At 36.4% G+C, this 19,882-nt stretch overlaps 3 protein-coding genes across 8 annotated transcripts in view; 2 read left to right on the forward strand and 1 right to left on the reverse strand.

The window, feature by feature from the left end:
- LOC136040871 (uncharacterized) overlaps positions 1–19,882 on the forward strand; it is a 685,992-nt gene that overhangs the window by 274,376 nt on the left and 391,734 nt on the right. The gene's annotated exons all lie outside the window — the stretch shown is intronic.
- LOC136040869 (frizzled-5-like) overlaps positions 1–19,882 on the reverse strand; it is a 445,049-nt gene that overhangs the window by 272,196 nt on the left and 152,971 nt on the right. The gene's annotated exons all lie outside the window — the stretch shown is intronic.
- The window catches only part of LOC136040853 (RNA/RNP complex-1-interacting phosphatase-like), a 120,091-nt gene that overhangs the window by 93,013 nt on the left and 7,196 nt on the right, over positions 1–19,882 (forward strand). For all 4 annotated transcript variants that reach the window (XM_065725227.1, XM_065725226.1, XM_065725225.1 and 1 more), the window contains exon 6: positions 10,992–11,103. In XM_065725227.1, the coding sequence (XP_065581299.1) occupies positions 10,992–11,103 (112 nt within the window). The remainder of the gene's footprint in view (positions 1–10,991; positions 11,104–19,882) is intronic.

Here is a 19,882-nt window from a genome sequence, read left to right on the forward strand (position 1 = left end):
CTAAAAAAACTAAAAAAAGGTAAAAAACTAAAAAAAATAAAAAATAAAAAAAAACTAAAAAAAAGGAAAAAACTGAAAAATAAGCTAAAATAAAGGTAAAAACCAATAAAAAACTAAAAAAAAAAGGAAAAAACTAATAAATGACGACACTCAAAGAGAAAGCGACCAGGACAAAAAACTAAAAAAAAAGGCAAAAACTACAAAAAAACTAAAAACTAATAAAAAAATAAAAAAGCTAAAAAACTAAAAAAACTAAAAAAAGGTAAAAAACTAAAAAAACTAAAAACTAAAAAAAAACTAAAAAAGGTAAAAACTAAAAGAACTAAAAAAGAAAAAAATAAATGACGACACTCAAAGAGAAAGCGACCAGGACAAAAGGAATGTTCGATTAGCAATCAACAAAGCACCGGGACACAGGGAGTATAAATGACGACCAGGACACAAGTAAAAAAAAAAATTAACAAAACTAAAAAGAAGGTAAAAACTACAAAAAAACTAAAAAGAAAAAAAACTAAAAACTAATAAAAAAACTAAAAATCTAAAAATCTAAATAAACTAAAAAGAAAAAAAAAGGAAAAAAATAAAGGAGAAAAACAAAACTAAAAAACGAATGTATATACAGACCGGTACACCGGGATACAAATGACGACCGGGACACAGGGATTATAAATAACGACCGGGACACAGGGACACAACTACAACGGGGACACCGGGGGAAACAGGGGGATATAAATGACGACCGGGACAAAAAAACTAAAAAGAAATAAAAACTAAAAACTAATAAAAAAAACTAAAAAATCTAAAAATCTAAATAAGCTAAAAAAGAAAAAAAAAGGAAAAAAATAAAGGAGAAAAACAAAACTAAAAAACGAATGTATATACAGACCGGGACACCGGGATACAAATGATGACCGGGACCCGGGACACAGGGAATATAAATGACGACCGGGACACAGGGACACAACTACAACGGGGACACCGGGGGAAACAGGGGGATAACCTGACAATCTATTTATATGCAAAGACAATGGGACAGCAAAGAATGTTGTATATTCGCAAGTTTTACGTAGTTAAAACCATATATATATATATATCTATATTCACAGGTGGGACATAGGGACACAACTACAATGGCGCGTAACTATTATGGCGCGTAACGACTTACGCGCGCGGGGGGGCTTGGGGGGGGCGCGAAGCGCCCCCACCAACTAGGTGTTGGGGTGGCGCGAAGCGCCACCCCAACAGCTAGTATATATATATATATATACTAGCTGTTGGGATGCACGCCAACATCTAGTTGGTGGGGGCGCTTCGCGCCCCCACCCCCCAAGCCCCCCCGCGCGTAAGTCGTTACGCGCCATTCTAGTTGTGTCCCTGTGTCCCACCTGTGAATATAGATGGATATATATATGTTTTTAACTACGTAAAACTTTCGAATATACAACATTCTTCGCTGTCCCATTGTCTGTGCATATAAATAGATTGTCAGGTTTTAGCTTTGTTGATGGTGATTGCTAATCGAACATTCCCTGTGTCCCCGTCGTCATTTATATATCCCTCCTGTGCCCCCCGGCGTCCCCGTTGTAGTTGTGTCCCTGTGTCCCGGTCGTCATTTAGATTCCCTGTGTCCCGGTCGTCATTTGTGTCCCAGTGTCCCCGTCTGTAATTTCTCTTTGAGTGTCCCGGTCGTCATTTATATTCCCTGTGTCCCGGTCGTTATTTGTGTCCCGGTGTCCCGGTCTTTAATTTTGTCAGTCGACAAACATGACGTGAGTCGACAAAAAACTTCATGACGGCATAATGCTCAATCCTTATAATGACGTCGGTCGACACACAAACATGACTTCAGTCTTCACTGTCCCATTGTCTGTGCATATAAATAGATTGTCAGGTTTACCAACATATAATTGGGGAAAACAATCTGTATTCAGATCTATTCCTCATGATTCTAATGATTGCCCTTGAGCTTTGATGATGGTGATTGCTAATCGAACATTCTTTGTGTCCTCGTCGTCATTTATATATCCCCCTGTGCCCCCCGGCGTCCCCGTTGTAGTTGTGTCCCTGTGTCCCGGTTATTTATATTCCCTGTGTCCTGGTTGTCATTTGTGTCCCGGTGTCCAAGTCTGTAATTTCTCTTTGAGTGTCCCGGTCGTCATTTATATTCCCTGTGTCCCGGTGTCTCGGTCGTCATTTGCGTCCCGGTGTCCCGGTCTGTATATACATTCGTTTTTGAATTGGTATATGATGAAATAATTTTTTGTTTTTTACCTTTTTTCTTTTTAGTATTTTTTTTTGGTTTTTACCTTTTTTTTTAGGTTTTTTATTTTTCTGTTTTCTTTTTAGTTTTTTTGTTGTTTTTACCTTTTTTTATTTTTTTTTATTTTTATTTTAATTTTTTTAGGTTTCATTTTCTCCTTTATTTTTAAGTTTTATTCCTTTTTTAGTTTTTTTTTCTTTTTTTTGAAATAAATTTTAGTTTTTTTCCTTTTTTTTGCTTTTTAGTTTTTTTTGGTTTTTACCTTTTTTTTCGCTTTTTTAGTTTTTTTTCTGTTTTCTTTTTAGTTTTTTTTGTAGTTTTTACCTTTTTTTTATTTTTTTTTATTTTTATTTTTATTTTTTTTAGTTTTCTTTTTCTCCTGTATTTTCAGTTTGTTTCCTTTTTTAGTTTTTTTTTCTTTTTTAGTTTTTAGTTTTTTTTAGTTTTTTACCTTTTTTATTTTTTTTTTTAGTTTTTTAGCTTTTTTTAGTTTTTTTTATTAGTTTTTATTTTTTTTTCTTTTATTTTTTTTGTAGTTTATACCTTTTTTTAGTTTTTTTTCCTTTTTAGTTTTTAGTTTTTAACCTTTTTTTTAGCTTTTTTAGTTTTTTTGTTTTTTTAGTTTTGTTGTTTTGTTTTAGCTTTTTTAGTTTTGTTTTTTTCTTCTTTTGTATTAATACTATAGCCAAGGTTCGAACCTGGAACCTCTCGAACCTAGAACCTGGAACATAACGCGTTACCAACTCTGCAACATCGGCTTGAATACATTCGTTTTTGAATTGGTATATGATGAAATAATTCAGATGTCATATGCGGACAAACATGACGTCACTCGACAGATAGACAGACAGACATAACACACATACAACTTATTTTTATATATTTATGTATATACTAGCTGTTGGGGAGGCGCTTCGCGCCCCCCCCCCCCCCCCAAGTCCCTCCGGGCGCGTAAGTCGTTACGCGCCATATTAGTTACGTGCCATTGTCCTATTAGTTCTGTGCATATAAATAGATTGTCAGGTTTACCGACTCTTGAACATGCAACATAAAATTTTCCATGGGAAAAACAATCCGTATTCAGATCTATACCTGATTATTCTAATGATTGTCCTTGAGCTTTGTTGATGGTAATTGCTAATCGAACATTCCCTGTGTCCCCGTCGTCATTTATATATCCCATTGTGCCCCCAGCATCCCCCTTGTAGTTGTGTCCCTGTGTCCCGGTCGTCATTTATATTCCCAGTATCCCGGTCGTCATTTGCGTCCCAGTGGCCCAGTCTGTAATTTCTCTTTGAGCGTCCCGGTCGTCATTTATATTCCTTGTGTCCCGGTCTGCAATTTATCTGTGAGTGTCCCGGTCGTCATTTATATCTCCCGGTCGTTATTTGTGTCCCAATGTCCCAGTCTGTGATTTCTCTTTGAGTGTCCCGGTCGTCATTTATATTCCCTGTGTCCCGGTCTATAGTTTTCTTTTTCTCCTTTATTTTTTAGTTTTTTTCCTTTTTTTACTTTTTTTTCTTTTTTATTTTTTTTATTAGTTTTTAGTTTTTTTTTTCTTTTTAGTTTTTTTTAGTTTTTAGTTTTTTACATTTTTTTATTTTTTTTATTTTATTTTTTTAGCTTTTTCAGTTTTTTTGGTATTTTATTTTTTATATTTTTTGTAGTTTTTACCTTTTTTAGTTTTTTTTCTTCTTTTGTATTAATGCACCAAACGACGTCATTTGGAAACATGAGTTATATTTTCTGATTTTTGATAAAAAAACGCTTAGATTCTGACGTAGTTCCAGTAAGCAAAGTCTTCAATGGCTCTGGGGGTGCAGCCAGTTGAGGAAGTTTAACTTTTCCTGAGGCGCAACACATTCCCATTGTTTCACCATTAAATTTCAAGGCCTTGCAGTAGGGACAAATTTTAGACATAGTCCCGATTTGAACACATCTACTATAATCATCGACTGGGCTGTACCTGAATGCCATGCGATAATTTTCACGTTGCTCTTGTGATTCCTCGGCACGCTTTCTTTTGGCATTATCTCTTGAAGCCGCAAGCCTGTTTTCACGTTGCTCTTGTGATTCCTCGGCACGCCTTCTTTTTTCACTTTCTCTTTTAGCAGCAAGTCTGGTTTCGCGTTGCTCTGGTAGTTCCTCGACACGCCTTCGTTGACGGAAATTGCACATTCTTAATCTGGCATTATCTCTTGAAGCCGCAAGCCTGTTTTCACGTTGCTCTTGTGATTCCTCGGCACGCTTTCTGTTCTTACTTTCTCTATCAGCCGCAAGCCTGTTTTCTTGCTGTTCTTGTGATTCCTCGGCACGCTTTCTTTTCTTACTTTCTCTATCAGCAGCAAGTTTTTTGGCATAGACTCTTTGAGCAGCTTCCTCGGCTGTTGCCATTGTAGGTTCTTCAGTCATTTTACGATTAAACATTTTTCCGTCCACGATCTTCTTACAATTAAAAATTTGTCTTTGAACGAATTTTCTTAAATACCTATTATAAGTTGACTTCATTACAAGTATATAAGGCTTTGTATATGACGTCATTATAAGTATATAAGGGTTGCGATTAAAAGATAACATTTAGTATAAATCCTACAATGGCAGAAGAATCAGCCGAGGAAGCTGCTCAGAGTTAATGGCAAAAGGCTTGAGTTTAAAAGAGACAGTAAGAAAAGAAAGCGTGCGGAGGAATCACAAGAACAACGTGAAAACAGGCTCGCGGCTCAAAGAGATAATGCCAAAAGAAAGCATGCCGAGGAATCACAAGAACAACGTGAAAACAGGCTTGAGGCTCAAAGAGATGATGCCAAAAGAAAGCGTGCCGAGGAATCACAAGAGCAACGTGAAAATTATCGCCTGGCATGATAAAATTACTTCTAATGAAATTGACGACGTGATTTCCGCTGAAATACCTGATGAAAATGTCGATAAGGGCTTATATGATGTTGTGGTAAATACATGGACCTTGCCGTGCACTGAACGAAAAATCACCATGCAGGGTCAGAGGAAGGTGCACAAAGCAATATTCTCGACTTTTAGTACCCAACACAATTACCAGCAATGACGGTTACCCACTATATAGAAGAAGATCTACTGAAGATGGCGATAAACCAGCAATTATAAAGAAGCATAACGTCACCATCATCGAAGTAGATAACCAGTGTGTTGTTCCATGTTCACCTTTATTATCAAAAACATTTAATGCACACATAAACGTTGAATACTTTAACTCCGTAAAGGTAATCAAATACATATGTAAATACGTCAACAAAGGCAGCGACATGGCAGTTTTTGCCTTGCAGTCCGAAATCAAAATCACATCGAATGAACCCTCCCTCGATCTCCTATGAAGATTGGTTCGATACGATTCCCATTGGGAAAAAATTAAGAAATAAACGCGTATCTCCGATGTTTCTTCTAGCATAAAATGCAATAAAAAATTTTTTAGAAGGGAGTTCAAAACCTTTACCTTTTTAGACCGTTTTAGAGTTCAGAAATGTCAATATGCCGGTTGAGAAAAAAGAACTATTTGGCCGATTTCGAAGCTGGGCCAAGGCACTCAGCAGGTGGTAGGCTTCTATTTCTGATACATGAACAAAGTCCAGCTGCTGTTCACTTAGCGGTGCATTTACAGAATGGAAAACTTGTTTCTTTTTTGGAATCCAATGTACAACAAAGAACCCTGAATCCACCGGATACAACGTTAACTGCTTTCTTTTCGTTATGTCAAAATGATTCTTTTGCAAAAAAACTACTTTATACTGAAGTGTCTTCGTATTACATGTGGAATGCTCAAAAGAAATCATTTGAACGTCGAACACAGGGTAAGTCAGTCGACGGCCAACCTACCATCTTCAAAGATACCGCGATAGGAACACCATTTACCCCAATCAGCATGAATGCCTCTTTCTCCGCCTGCTTTTGGTGAATATACCCGGTCCGACGTCCTTTGAGTATTTGAGGACTGTAAATGGTACTATACATGACACTTACCATAGTGCATGCCAAGCTCTGAATTTAGGAAGACTCGGAAGACTCTACACCGTTCACCCCAATCAACATGAATGCTTCTTTCTACGCCTGCTTTTGGTGAATGTACCCGGTCCGACATCCTTTGAGTATTTGAGGACTGTAAATGGTACTATACATGACACTTACCATAGTGCATGCCAAGCTCTGAATTTATTGGAGAATGACCAACACTGGAGTAACTGCATCAATGACGCGTGTGAAACGTCAACTGCAAGTCAAATTCGTGCATTGTTTGGAATCATACTAACAACTTGCTCTCCTTCAGCTCCTACAGAGCTATGGGGAAAATATAAATCGAAAATGTCCGAAGATATACTCCATCGAAAACGGTTAGAGACGTCATATATGACTTTTGATTTTACATCAGAAATTTATAACTACACTTTAGTTATTATAGAAGATTTGTGCGTATGTATGGCAAACAAACCTCTTCGGGATTTGGGATTGCCTTCACCTAATCGTAACGCTGCTGTTTTGACATGTGTAGAATTGGATCGTGAACAAAGTTACAACACGAGTGATCTATTGTCGTATGTATGAAATAATATTTCTAAGTTAACGTCTGAGCAAAAAGACATTTATGATAAGATAATGCATTGTGTAAATAACAGCGTAGGAGAAATCTTCTTTTTGGATGTGCTAGGAGGTACTGGTAAAACGTTTGTTATAAAATTGATTCTGGCATCAATTCGATCAAAAAATGACATAGTATTGGCAATTACGTTGTCCGGAATAGCCGCAACGTTGCTGCCTGGTGGAAGAACAGGCTCATTCCGCTTTGAAATTGCCTCTGATTTTGCATTCTACAGAAACTCTCACGTGCCATATTTCCAAATCATCTGGGATGGGTAAAGTATTGCAGCAATGCAAACTTATTATTCGGGACGAGTGCACAATGGCACAAAAAAAAATCGCTCGAGGCTCTGGAGCAATCATTACGAGATTTGCGAGGAAATTTGAAACCCTTTGGCAGCACATTAATAATGCCTTCGGGAGATTTCAGGCAAACATTACCTATAATGCCTAGATCAACCCCTGCGGACAAAATGAATGCTTGCCTGAAAAATTCTAATTTATGGGCACACGTAAAGACATTAAAATTAACTATAAATATGCTTGTCCGATTGCAAAACGATGACTCTGATGCAATATTTTCTGATCAATTGCTGGCAATTGGAAACGGAAAGCTCCCAGTAGACTGAATTTCAGGACGTATACAACTGCCTGCTGAATTCTGAAATTTAGTGACGTCCGAAAATGAATTGGATGAAAAGGTATTTCCGAATATTCTAACCAATTATAAAAATCATAAATGGCTCAATGAACGAGCGATAATGGCAGGCAAGAATAAAGACGGCCACCTAATCAACAATATTATTTTGACCAAGATTCAAGACCAGGAAGTAATTTACAAGTCAGTCGACACAGTTCTGGAACCAAATGAAGTGGTTAATTATCCATCTGAATTTTTAAATTCCCTGGATCTCCCAGGGTTTCCAACACACGTGCTACATCTAAACATAGGCGTACCAATAATACCGTTACGAAATATTAACCCACCAAAGCCTGTCAACAATCTTTACAGGGCCTTTTGAGGGTGAGGCTGTTCTTATTCCTCGCATTCCCATGATTCCAACGGATCTGCCTTTTCAATTTAAAAGATTGCAATTCCCAATTCGATTAGCATTTGCAATCACCATCAACAAAGCTCAAGAGCAATCATTAGAAAAATGCGGTATAGATCTTAATACAGATTGTTTTTCCCATGGACAATTGTATGTTGCATGTTCGAGGGTCGGTAAACCTGACAATCTATTTATATGCACAGACAATGGGACAGCGAAGAATGTTGTATATTCGCAAGTTTTACGTAGTTAATTTATAGTGTATATGTATATCTATCTATCTATCTATCTATATAAAAATAAGTTGTATGTATGCATGTTTGTTTGTTTGTAAAAAGAGGGTTTGCATATGACGTCATTATAAGTATATAAGGCTTTGTATATGCACAGACAATGGGACAGCGAAGCATGTTGTATATTCGTAAGTTTTACGTAGTTAAAAACACACACACACACACATATATATATATATATATATATATATATATATATACTAGCTGTTGGGGTGGCGCTTCGCGCCACCCCAACACCTAGTTGGTGGGGGCGCTTCGCGCCCCCCCCCCAAGCCCCCCCGCGCGCGTAAGTCGTTACGCGCCATAATAGTTACGCGCCATTGTAGTTGTGTCCCTATGTCCCACCTGTGAATATAGATATATATATATATATGGTTTTAACTACGTAAAACTTGCGAATATACAACATTCTTTGCTGTCCCATTGTCTTTGCATATAAATAGATTGTCAGGTTATCCCCCTGTTTCCCCCGGTGTCCCCGTTGTAGTTGTGTCCCTGTGTCCCGGTCGTCATTTATATTCCCTGTGTCCCGGGTCCCGGTCATCATTTGTATCCCGGTGTCCCGGTCTGTATATACATTCGTTTTTTAGTTTTGTTTTTCTCCTTTATTTTTTTCCTTTTTTTTTCTTTTTTAGCTTATTTAGATTTTTAGATTTTTTAGTTTTTTTTATTAGTTTTTAGTTTTTATTTCTTTTTAGTTTTTTTGTCCCGGTCGTCATTTATATCCCCCTGTTTCCCCCGGTGTCCCCGTTGTAGTTGTGTCCCTGTGTCCCGGTCGTTATTTATATTCCCTGTGTCCCGGTCGTCATTTGTATCCCGGTGTACCGGTCTGTATATACATTCGTTTTTTAGTTTTGTTTTTCTCCTTTATTTTTTTCCTTTTTTTTTCTTTTTTAGTTTATTTAGATTTTTAGATTTTTTAGTTTTTTTATTAGTTTTTAGTTTTTTTTTCTTTTTAGTTTTTTTGTAGTTTTTACCTTCTTTTTAGTTTTGTTAATTTTTTTTTTTACTTGTGTCCTGGTCGTCATTTATACTCCCTGTGTCCCGGTGCTTTGTTGATTGCTAATCGAACATTCCTTTTGTCCTGGTCGCTTTCTCTTTGAGTGTCGTCATTTATTTTTTTCTTTTTTAGTTCTTTTAGTTTTTACCTTTTTTAGTTTTTTTTTAGTTTTTAGTTTTTTTAGTTTTTTACCTTTTTTTAGTTTTTTTAGTTTTTTAGCTTTTTTATTTTTTTTATTAGTTTTTAGTTTTTTTGTAGTTTTTGCCTTTTTTTTTAGTTTTTTGTCCTGGTCGCTTTCTCTTTGAGTGTCGTCATTTATTAGTTTTTTCCTTTTTTTTTTTAGTTTTTTATTGGTTTTTACCTTTATTTTAGCTTATTTTTCAGTTTTTTCCTTTTTTTTAGTTTTTTTTTATTTTTTATTTTTTTTTAGTTTTTTACCTTTTTTTAGTTTTTTTAGTTTTTTTAGTTTTTTAGCTTTTTTTACTTTTTTTATTAGTTTTTAGTTTTTTTTGTAGTTTTTGCCTTTTTTTAGTTTTTTCAGTTTTTTTTTTAGTTTTTTATTGGTTTTTACCTTTATAGTTTTTTTAGTTTTTTAGCTTTTTTATTTTTTTATTAGTTTTTAGTTTTTTTTGTAGTTTTTGCCTTTTTTTAGTTTTTTCAGTTTTGACGTCACCTAATCCTGTTTTTTCAGGTGACGTCACCTGACACATCCATCCACACATCCACAGACAGACAACTTATTTTTATATATATAGATATATATATATATATATATATATAAAAGACATGGAAAACATATAATATGGGATATATTTGGGTAAGGTTAAAAGGTAAGACTCGAATTGAGTTTGTTTCAGAAGCGATAATTGTATTTGGAAACAGTCTACAAAATGAATCGAGGGGTTTGTTCACTTAATTCGTTGGTTAGAATTAAAGGACTACTCAATATTACTAATATTTGAATTTTTACAAACTGAAAGTATTGTGAAATTTAATCAGTTCTACTTATTTATTTTCACAATTCAACTTGGTAACACCGACGAAATATGATTTTGCTCCAAAACAAACTCGGTAATTCTATAACAACGAATAAGAAAGCCTAAAAAAATTGCGGTTTTTTCAGGTATGAATAAACCTAAAGGGTAAAAAAATGTCCTTGATATTTTAACTACCCTAGGTATCAAATTCCTAGTAATTGCAGCTCTTTTATGGTATTATAGAGGGTAACCTCAAACTGAAGTAGAATCGCTTTACCTTCATCCCTCTTTTTGTTGCTATTTTCTATGAAAAAAAATCAATTAAGTTCAATGAAGGAATTCCAATTCTATATACAGCAATTTTGTGAGATAGCAAAGGAATATTTACTGCCACTAAAGCTGTAACTAGGGGGTGTAGGGTTTGAAACAAATTTTTGATATGTTTTTGAAAAAAAAATTACCCCTCATCCCCGAACAAAAATCCTGGATTCACCCTTGTCAGCCACTTAATTGCCGATTCCTGTTTTTTAAAGAGCTTTCTAAAACAAGCGTTCGTTGGCTTTTTAAACCAGTGGCCGGAATGGAGAGGGCGCATTTACCTTCCCCCTACTTTATATTTTTTAAAATACTTTTTGGTATTTTCACGAAAAATATACATATATTTTGAGTTCTTCACTAGAAGAAATGGAAAAAATTCCCCCTAAATTAAAAAAAAGAAGAAATTCTTCTCCCCCTCCTGTTTTTTGTGAATTTAAGCAACTGATTCAAATGTATAACTTTTTACCCTTAACTGTGTTTTGATTTCAGCGTTCAATAATGCAAGAGGACACAATATAGAAAGAAAAAACTATACAGACGACCTGTTTCGGGCTAAATGGAGCTCTATGGAACCAATCATTAACTTCACTTTCACTAAACGGTAAGTCCTTTGAAGTTGGGTTCAAAAAGAAATTAACTGTAGATTTGACACCTAGATTTCACTTTTTTCTCTCTACATCTTTTTATATTGCGTTTTTCTCTTTTCTTTTCTTCTTTTTATGTTTTAGTTTTTCGATGTAAATCCAAAACATTAAATTTTTTACTTTTCCAGATTTACACAGTCTGTAACAAAAAAAAAAAAAATACTTTCATTTGGATGGGTGTGTTCGGCATAATTCTGTTTCGAGTGAGAGTTGGAGAATTCTCTTTGATTCTCTTTTGACTCTAACCCTAAGTCTTTTCTTTATTTTCTTCTGGCCAAAAAAAATAATAAACCTAAGACTGAGAGTGATTAATTTTGACTAAATGGCATGCCTTTTTCAGTCAAAATTTACAACGTATTTTCCTTACCCATATTCAGTCAAGGTTCCAGGTTCCTATTTATGCTCGAATAAGGTTGTACTCTTTTTGAGAAATGTGTCAAAAATAAATATCTTAAAAAAAAAAAAAGTTCTTTAGATAGGGGAATTTTCTGGAAAAGGTTTGAGCAAATTTTGCTACCAGCCTCATTTCGGACAGGTTGAACGCCATCAGTGGCATCCAGTTGGACGCTACTAGCTTGACATATTACAGAATTTCACATGACAACACTGCAATGTCGTTTTTGCTGTTCCAAATTTACCGTCCTCTGTCAAAACTTAGTTTGAAAGAGGTTAACCGAGCTTTTGAGAAGGAAGGGTGAAGGGACGTTATGTTGAAGTAGGATTATTTTCTTCCACTTTTGTCACCACATAACTCCTCGGTCATAAATATTCTATACGATAAATTTTATTTATAAACCAAAATGATTATTGACTTTTTTGTAACCTCTTAAAAGGACATTTAAAATTTAAAAACCTCTTAAAATTTAAATCTATATTTCTTAAAAATATAAATATTTCTGCTCAAATGAATCAAAAAGCACGTGGTAAGTAGCAGTAGTCGTAGTAGTAGAGAGGTTTAATAGCAAAAACTTGACAACTATCGCTGATTTGTGTTCCTTTACAACATATTCAAAATCAAACTACACTTGTAAATATAAATCAAACTATAAATATCAACTCTTATTGTACATTTTGATGAAAACCGGGACGAAAGAATTACCATGTCGGTTTGTTCTTGCTTTAATGGGAACTAACTTATCTTGCTTTCTCATTCTTGATGGTAGAGGTTGATCAGGTAGAAAGTCACGGTGCTGAGATTTAGAAAGCAAGAACTTTCCAAAACTCATTATCAAAGTTTCGTACCGGTTTTAGAGTGACGACAGTCATAGCACTTCCAGACCCTTTTCGTAAAGGGATGTAACGGCGGCCCAAGATGATCGATACCGCTCGCTTCTGAACGGATTCAAGCTACTGACAAAGATACACTGTTCTAAGTGCTGAGGGCACCCAAACAGGACACGCATATTCCAGAATGGGGCGGACATACGCTATGTATGCATACCTAATACTCTCTGTGCTCGCATTGAACCTACGCATATTGTTTAAAGTCTGTAGACTAGCGTTTGCACTTTTAACCACGTTCTCGATATGTGCGGTAAAGCTGAAGTCATTGGAGAAAGTAACTCCAAGGATCTTGATTATGTTTGTTAGTGGGAATGGAGCATTTGGCTCCATAACATCACTTTTTAGCGAGTTAAAGGGCACTATCTTCGACTTGTTCACATTAATCTCAAGATTTAGCTCTGCGCACTCTTTTGTGAAAACACTGAAAAAATTTGAACTGAATCGTGGCGTCACAACTCCGTTTAGTACTAAATATTTCAAGATAAATGACAGGTCGTCCACGAACTTGTAGCGGTCGTCATAGTCAGCTATGAGGAAGTTAATTACAGACAAGAATACAATAGCTGCAAGCTTGTGCCTTGAGGGGCTCCACAGGTGGATGAGGACCATTCGGAATTACCATCACCTTCGTAGAGAGCAAACACACGATGCATCCTCTGACTGAGAAAGTCCAACACGAGCGTAAGAACCTTTTATTTAGCCCCCGTTAGCTTGAAATTAAGGGCAGCTACAATGTCATTGATTAAATCAAACGCCTTTGGGAAATCTATGGCACCAATGTCTAAAAAACTGTGACCTTTTTCGACCCACTTGAGGAGACTATCGTATATCCGCACTAGGTATACTGAGGTATTGCATTCTTTTAGTCCGCCGTATTGTCTCTGGTCGATAGATCCCTTGATTTGATCAAGTAAGACCCTCATGATAAAGGTCTCGGCCACTTTTGCCAGGCATGGTGTTTGCGAAATATGTCTAAGTTCGTCACAGCTCTTAGGGCTGGTAAGCTTCGGACTTATTCGAACGTAAGCCTTCTTCCAAATAGCTGGAAAGATCCCTATACGAAAGCAAAGGTTTATCAGCACTGAGAGTGGTTTCGCAATGAAAGGGGCGTATTCTCGAATCAGTTTGGGTGGAAGCTCGTCTGGATAAGATGAACAGTTTACTTTCACCTTCATCAGGGTCTTATAGGTTGTCATCTCATCGAAAACAACTTCACCTCCATCTGCGCAGGAGTCAAGTATTTCAGACTTCTGGGCTTGTGTGGGAGAAGGAAATGAGATCCAAATGCGGGTGAACTATTGATTAACCTCATCAGTAGTTGTGTAAGTTCCGTCAGGGTGGCTTATTTTTATGCCATTATGAATGGACTTGCCAGTGATTTGCTTGACCGGTCTGTGCCATTTCCTGGGATTAGTGTGCCTAAGACTGTCAAAAAATTTCTCATGCCCGTAATCTTTTTTCGCACTTCTCGTGAGAGAGGTAATGTGATTTCGCAATTTTTTCGTGTTTTGCAAATCTTCTTCTTGGAAAAGCTTGCACTTTTTTAAGATTTGTTTCTTGATTTGGGGGGTTATCCAGGGTTTATCACTTTCACATCTAGTGAAAGTCTTTTCAGGAAAAAACTCAAGGTATTTGACATGCAGAACTTCGTTGAACAGTTGGCATTTTTTATCAAGGCTTTCGTCTCCATAGACTTCTGGAAAAGGGGCAGTAGCTATCCATCGACCATAGGTGCTAATTTCTGAATCAGTAAGCGGATGGTACTTAACACGCTTAATTTTAAGCCTGGGTATTAAAGCGGCAGCTAACCAGAGCACAACATTGTGATCAGAACAGGCAAGCGGGCCAAGAGATTCAGGGGTTTGGTAATATGTCTCACAGTTGGTCAGGATTAAATCAAGTATGCTGCTGGATTCATGTGTTGGGGAATTTATAACCTGCTTGAGGGAAAGGCATGATGCTAGCCAGCTTTTCTTGGTTTGGTTAAAGTCCTCGGCCAGGACAATAGCAGGGTTTCCATAAAAAGCACGAAGGTGGTCGACAATCTTTTGGAGGTATGTGACAAGATCACGGCAGTTTTTAGCCCTTTCAGGGTAGTAGATTGAAGCAAAGATGATGCATGAGTAAGCACGCGGCACGGCTGATGGTTTGAACCAAACCCACACAGCATCATGCTCAGTGCTTTCGAGTTCACGTAGCTCCTTCATAGGGATATCTTCACGTACGTAAAGGGCTACTTCACTGCCTAGTCTTTGGTCGCCAAGAGCTTGTCTTGTTCTGAGATATAGGGCATAACCGTTGAGTTTTCCAGTCACTTCAGTCAGGTTCCAAGTTTCTGTTATGGCTGCTACAGAGACATTGATCTGCCATAATAATACGTCGATCTCATCAATTTTATTGCAAAAGGAACGTGCGTTACAAAGCAGAAATGTGAGAAAACGCTTCTTTGCATTGTGTGCGACGGGAGACAGAGTTGATGGGGGTATTCTAGAGCTTTCAGGGCGTGGGTATGCGTCATATCTTGAGAGGATGGGCAGAGGCTTCTGATTCGAAATTTTTACTTCTATGTAGAACATGTCTTTTTGTTGTCTGTTTTGACCAAGTTGGACTGTGAGAAATGTTTTAATCTCTTCCCCCTTAATGCTTCAAGAACGAATTATTTAACACAAAACCCAAAAAAAGCTAAACCGTCTCGAGAATGCAAGGCTTATCTGTTGACCAAGTCTGTATCCAGGGGGTAGGGGGTTTGAACCCCCCTCCCACCCAAATGTTTACCCAACTCGTAAAAACTTAACAACAATGATTATAAACAAATTTTTGATGCATTTTTAATGGTTTTTGTTATGCTCCCTCCCCCCAAATTGTAAACCCTTCCCTTCCCTCAATCCAGGATAATTCCTTGCTTTTGGTGTCCAGAGTTGCTTGGTATTTGAGCTAGAGCTGCTGAAATGTCTTTTGGTCAGAATCTGGAGGCTGTTTGCTTTCAAGAACCATTTACGCTATGTTTTGGAATTTGGTCATTATGGGGCATAAGGAGAAGTAGCGTGGCGGAAGTATGTCTACGTGTGATTCTGAGTGTGCCATGAATGGGCAAGCGGCACTCCGGTATGTACACTAGATGGCAGAGAATGGGTGATCCCTCTTCTGATATACCCTAACGCCTTTGGCATGAATACGTCTCTAGAAACACGAGGATTGGGCCGTGCTTTTAAACTTACATCACTTTTAAACTCATTTTCAAAAATCGGGTTTGATATACGCCCTTTTGTCGTTGGCACAAAGGTAAATTTCTACCCAATCAAAAGTAAGCTACATACATTGGCTGAAACACGGTTAAATACCTCCCTAAATACGAGATCAATGTACTTGTGTGTTCTTTTTTTGCTGAGTAATGAATAACCTTGTGCTAATTATAAGCTTTGACCCGATCATATGATACAAGATGATGTTCAAAGATCTTTTATTGAATTTTGAGCAATTTGCTTAACGATTTATCATTATAATTTTTATAACTATAATTATAGCTACTGTCAATTTTGATGAATGTTGGGAACTGGTGCACACAGTTATATGTAAATTCTTCTTTGGAAAATTCTACCTAAAATCCATTTCCTACTTTAATTTTAAAAGATGTTCACTAAAAGTAAATCACACACTTGCAAATTCAGGAGAGTGGGAGCAGTAAGGGACCGTATCTTTCTCCTGACTTTTTTTAAATATCCTTGATCGATTGTTGCAATATGTTTTCCTTTATCGTATTTCGCTATCAAGATAATAAGAAGTTTCTGTTTTTTCCAGAGGGTTTTAAATCTCCCTATTTCAAATGCAGAAATGGTTTAAATTTGAAGCTTTTTACATCAGAATTTGTTTCGCTTGTCCTGAAAACATTCCTTTTTCGGACAACTCTTCCCCAAATAATAATATAAACAAAAACAAACGTATTTTTTGGTTTTTTCGCTCCCTAGAAAATGTATGCTGTATAATACTCCGCCTTTTTAAATTACCAGTTCGTTACTGTTACCCGACTGTTCGTTACTTTAAAACAGTATCGCGGTTTCGGCAGATATAATTTAAAGATGGGTTGTGATTTGGATAGACATTTTAATGAGAACGTTTTAAGATTAAAGTCACTTTTTTTTACGGGGAAAGAAGTATTTTCTAAAATACCTATTGACTTAATATAACTGTTAAAAGATGTTTATTTTGGTTAAAGCCCACGAAAACAAAATTACTATATTGACTTGTTTTTAACACAGATGAACAATTGTGTTTTTCATTTTACTATAATCGGGCTGTCGGAGAAAAGACTTTGATTTGTCCTTTTTTCATCCTCTGCAAAACTTCTGTTTATTGCGACAATTTCTGAATGGATTGATGGAAATCACATCACATTTTGGAAAGCTGCTCTTTTACATGGGGGCAAAAAGGATTGTTTTCCCTTGTCCAAGAGCCCAAGGCCTACAGTGTTTCAGCTGATATTGCGTTTACAATCTTGTGTCAGAGACAATTCCCTCCCTCTGCTCACGAACTTCTTAGCAGAAAAGGCATGGTGCCTGCTGTTGGAAGTAGACTCGCCTAAGTATTTGCTGTCTATGTTAATGGAGGCATTTTAATGGGGACCTACTAATACATACCTCCTACTCGCCCCTTCCAAAGCCCGACACGTTGCCCTTTGTTTGAAGCGGAATCAAGCAAGCATATCCAATCTGTGTGATGAATCAACCAAACAGGTATTGCCTTGTCCAACACATCCGTGCCTCTCCACTCCAGCTCTTTAGTAGAAAGGTTGCCATATGAGATCTTGCTTGCACCGGAATGATTCAACAATTTTAGCGTGTATGATCGGAGGCACAGAAAAGTACCTTGGCCCTTCTGACACATCCTCTCACCGCCAACTGTTCAGTAGAAAAGTAGGCCAGGTTTTTTCACCTATGGGTGATAAATTTACAGGATAAACATACTGGGCCAATAGGACATGATGATCATGATTCTCAAATGCATACTTTTTTTCTCCGACTTTGCCAAAAAAAAAGAAAGAAAGTAAAATCTGATTTAAATTTGTGGAATGAGTACCTTTGACCAAGAGGACGGAAATGATTTAATTTTGGTAGTGTATCTTGCTTTTTAGCCCTATATATCTTCCGCATTAAATTCTTCCGATTCTCTTGAAGTTTGGTTCTTACCCACCCTAGGCGAGGAAATTTTCTCTTCGTAGAAGCGGTTTCGAAAAGATTGTAAATAATACTGCATTATCATGGGGCTATTTTTTAAATCTTTTTGGTACAATCATTTTAAAGTTTTGGAGGTTGACAATTACAGTGTTTCAGGGATTGTGAACTAGCAAACCTATTGCATTGCTTTTGCGGCATGTTTGTTCGTTCCTACAGCACTTAGCCGTGCCGAAACATCTAGTTTTATATCAAAAATAGTTAAATCTACAAAATTATCTAGGAGTGGGTGCAAAATTGAATCTAAGTACCCCCTGCTGCCCTTGAGTAGTGTTTAAAATGCAGGAACGTCCTAAAAGTTGCGCAGGAATTAGGTAGCGACATAAAAATAACGTTGATGGTCCTTTGATGGCCTTTTAAAAAGGAGGATTTGAAACCTGACCCCTTTCTGCATATTAAAGTTATTCTGCTCAGCTTAAAATGGTTCTTTACTACCTTTGTTGTTTGTACAATTTTTATTAAGGTTCTTCGCATGGAATAATCGATCCTTTTCGCATCTCTGCCAGACGATGATAACTCTGGGGGTTGTTACCCTACATATGAGTACGTTTACTCTACTAAACTGGAAAATTTTCATTTTGTAATTAAACTTTGGAAATTGCAAGATTCTCAAAATAAAAAAAAAAAGTAACTGTTCGTTCCGTGATTGTGCTAAAACTGGGTCTATATTTATGAAAACATTACACATTTTCTTGTCAATATTTTGGTTGTAGTTTGAGTGTAGTAACGCCCGAAAAACCTGGCCATAAATTGCCATGTCATAAAGACAATATATTTAGCGATATTTTTTGTTGTTTCCACGACATATTATTTTAGGATAATTGATTGCTGAGAAGAAAAAGAGGAATTTGATTCAAAATGGTATATATTCTATTCCTGCTCAGAATGACAACATAATTGTTTCCTCTTTTGGAGTGGGTCTCGAATTTGACAGTCATTGTATTCCTTGACGAGTGCGTCAAGCAATTCGCATATTTTACTTAATACGCATATATTTGGCTGCATAGTCAAACATTGGGTTCAATATAGCTTATTGTAATTATTTACTTAATAAGCGCAATTTTAATGCTTCATTAAAATGCCGTTTGGACATCAGATTTAATTTTGCGTTGAGTAATTTGAAAATATGAAGAAATGGTTAAAGTCTAAACTATCCTTCTGCCTGTGTTGTTCCTATTTTACCAAAGACCATGGTTGAAATAATGTATTATTATTAATATCAATATTATGTTAAAATATTATATAATATTATATTTATATTATATTAAAATTTATATTATTTTCTAATTTATATTAAAATTTATATTATTTTCTAATTTATATTAAAATTTATATAATTTATATAATATTTATATTATTTAATTTATATTATCTCAAAATTTTGAGATATCTGTTTTGCTTCTGGGAATAATATGACCCTTACAGCCTCTGAGGGAAGAGCTGTAAGTTATGCAACTTGGGTAATGTTTACATTTAGGGCTTGTTGCTGGGAGTGGGGGTATGTGTGAACCTGGGTCTCTGAAAAGGTATATCAATGAATACTGAGGGGGATGTTTAAATAATTCAAAACACATTATGTGTAAGGAATTTGTCAAAAGAGTGTATCAAGTATATCAGGAACAGCTTAGGATATTAAGTTGAAACTTTTTCGCTACGTTGAGGGATATTTTTAACTGATCAAAAGACACTATGTGCGTACTACTGAGACTATAACTGTGGCCGTGGCTTCCTACAACTACGACTGTTACTACTTGTGACTGCAACTTTAAAAACCTGTGACTGTGATAACTTGCGATTTTGACTACTTGTGAGTTTGACCATTTTGCGGCAGCGACTACTTTGGACCGCGACTCTTGTAACATCCCAAGAACAGCTAAGGTAATTACGTTTTAGGTTTTAGGGTATGCCGTTGGGAATGCTGAACTAACCTAAAGACACTACTTGCATTCAAGATTGTCAAAAGGGCGTATCTGCGATATTGAAGGATGTCCTTGTTTATCTTTCTCCCTTCTCAAACGGTTCTCCATGTCAATCCAGAACCTTAAAATAATTGATTGTTCTTATATAAAACCCTGTCTTGAATATGCTTGCCCTGTCTCGCACCCTGGGTTGACCAACGCCCAATTTTCTAAAATTCAAAGCATTCAAAAACGAGCAATAAAAATTATACTGTGGACGTTCTATACTACTTACGATGAAGGTTTGGCTAGGCTTGAACTTACTA

The sequence above is a fragment of the Artemia franciscana genome, chromosome 21 (genome assembly GCF_032884065.1).
Source record: "Artemia franciscana chromosome 21, ASM3288406v1, whole genome shotgun sequence".
NCBI lineage: Eukaryota > Metazoa > Arthropoda > Branchiopoda > Anostraca > Artemiidae > Artemia > Artemia franciscana.